This window comes from Borostomias antarcticus, assembly GCF_949987555.1.
Source record: "Borostomias antarcticus genome assembly, chromosome: 11".
Lineage (NCBI taxonomy): Eukaryota > Metazoa > Chordata > Actinopteri > Stomiiformes > Stomiidae > Borostomias > Borostomias antarcticus.
The window spans coordinates 6,368,488-6,370,987 of record NC_140244.1 but is presented as its reverse complement, the minus strand read 5'-3'; the positions used below and the strand labels follow the sequence as shown (position 1 = coordinate 6,370,987).

Genomic DNA, 2,500 nt, shown 5'->3' with positions numbered 1-2,500 from the left:
CACCAAACGAGGGAAAACCTACCTCAAAGCCCGTTGTACACCGTTGAGGAAACATGTTCAACCCGGAAACTGTAGCAAAATGGTGCAAAACGTTTTCAGATTGAACTCACCCCAAGATTCATCCAGATTGAAAGTGCTTGTAGCCTTCTCTGTAGCTCATACGTGGGCGCAGCTATTGCGTATTCTAGCTTGTTCCACAAATCATCTCAAATACCTTTAGTGTTTCTTGATTCTCCCTTGTGTGTCAGGTGGGCGGGGTTTGCCTTTTTGGGAACAGCCGATTGGTTGGTTCCATTGTGCCAGACAAGAACATTCAAGCACAATTAATTAGTTGAAATGATTCTGAATAGTATTTTGATCCAGGTCTGGTGGCGTGTGTACGGTAAATATGAAATTGTGTCCATCTTTACAGGTAAGGGTAAAAGGAATGGACAACAACCTTGGCCCGTTCTGTCCGAACGACAGTGAGTACAAAATCTACCCAAGTTTTTGACTTAAAGTTTCCATATACTTTTACAACCTAAGAACTTGATCAACATTTTACAAACTGTGAGTCACACCTGTAAAACAGATGTGTGAATTGCTCAACTCCAGCCAGTAGGTGGCGGTGGAGTCTGCTGCCGCTGCTCACGGGGCTGCTGGTCTGTGTGGCTGTGCTTGGATTCTGTTTCCTGCACAAGACGGTGAAACGTGAGTCTCAATGCTGCCTCTCTCCCATAGACATGCAAAACACCAGACACATCAAATCACATTTTCTGTCTATAGTGCATTTCATACACAAAGGCAATACAATGCGCTTTACAGAAAGGAGTGGGGAGGTACAAATTGATCCTACCCCTAATTTTTAAGGAAGCAAGAAGAGTTCACCCATTTGAGCCAATATAGGAAAACTGTAAAAATTGTTCCCGAGACAATCAAGCAAACTCCTGGAAAATATTTTACAGAGCACTTAGCATGGAATAAATACTACATTATAAGAAACACAAAACTATTAAAAAAGTAGATAGATAAGTAGATAAATGGTTATAGACATGTTACCTAGTGTACATAGTAAGCCACTATCTATCTTAGCTATCCCTGTAATCCATTTTAGGATATATTTACAGTATCACATAAGGATATAAGTACAGTATCACTGTATCACATAATACAACACAGTAAACACTTAGCAATAAGCTTGAACTACTGTAGGTATAACAGCCAATCAGAAGTGAGACAGTGAGAGTGCAGAGAGCAAAAAGGGAGGGTGGGACCTACAGTTTGATTGGACGAGAGATAGAAGGCCAGTTCTCTGTCTAGCTGAGTGCATTTCCTCAGTTTGACATTCAATGGCTCAATTCATACTGTATGTGTTTCACTGACTGGCTTTTGTCTTGGGCTTACAGTATTTTCATCCAGGAATTTGAGGACAGTCTATGTCTCTCTCTGTCACACACACACACACACACACACACACACACACACACACACTTATAAAAAAAAAACTTGTAACTGTAACTGACTCAAACACAAGAGCTCCTATGTTCATATTCAACTGCCATTTTGTTCGTTTTTGTAAATCTCTGTGTTTGACAGGATGGACATGGAACTGGCATTATTTTTGCGCTGTGCATGAATATTTTTGTGCATGACTAGTACATGATGATCTGAATCTGCAACAACATGCCAGGATGCCCCAAATTCAGTCATCATTTATGATATAACAGCAGGAAAGTTACATCCATCATCCCTCTCTCCCTCCTCTCACTAGGCGCTGGTAGCGGGGGGCACGTGGTGGTCCTGGGCCCCCCGGACGCGGAGGGGTGTGTGTGGGAGCAGGTGTGTGAGCTGGGCAGCCTCCTGCAGTCCCGGGGCTTCAGCGTGAGCGTGGACCTGTGGTCCCGGGCCCAGCTGTGCTCTCTGGGGCCCCTGCCCTGGCTGCACTCCCAGCTGCATCTCCTGGGGCCCCGGGGGGGTCGGGCCCTGCTGGTCCTCCACGGCTCCGCCTGGGAGAGGGCCCGTGAGTGGGGGCGGCCCCCCCAGCGGCCCGCCGGCCCCGCCCGCCACCAGGAGGCCGAGGGGGGGGAGGAAGAGGCCGGGGCCCGGGGCCCGTCGTCCCCGTACTCGGACGTCTTCTCCGCCGCTCTCAGCTGCGTCCAGGCAGACCGCCAGCAGGGCCGCGCTGGAGAGCGCTTCGCCCTGGTGACCTTCCAGGCTTGCGGCGTGGGCCCCCCCGCGGGGAGCGACAGGGGTCTCCCCGAGCTGCTCCAGGGGCTGCCCTGGTTCCACCTTCCCTTCCAGAGGCAGGGGCTGCTCTCAGCGCTGGCGGAGGGGGGCCGCGGGCCCGGGGGGGGTCTGGGGAGGAGGTGGGCTGAGGAGCTGAAGGGGGGGCTGTCTGCTGGCCTGCAGGGCTTGGGGAGGGAGCCGGGGGGGGCAGGCCTGCTGGGGGGGCTGTCATGTAAGTGTATCGTCCACAAGGGGGAGCAACAACACACGCAGACTGGGCCTCTATAGCAGCATC

The 2,500-nt window shown here is 50.8% G+C and overlaps 1 protein-coding gene across 1 annotated transcript in view; it reads left to right on the top strand.

The window, feature by feature from the left end:
* The window catches only part of il17rc (interleukin 17 receptor C), a gene marked incomplete at its 3' end in the record, with an annotated part of 7,600 nt that extends 5,107 nt beyond the window's left edge, over positions 1–2,493 (top strand). Inside the window, exons 12-14 of the mRNA XM_084445767.1 lie at positions 413–464; positions 595–690; positions 1,751–2,493. Of these exons, the coding sequence (XP_084301893.1) occupies positions 413–464; positions 595–690; positions 1,751–2,493 (891 nt within the window). The remainder of the gene's footprint in view (positions 1–412; positions 465–594; positions 691–1,750) is intronic.
* Positions 2,494–2,500: the final 7 nt, after the last annotated feature.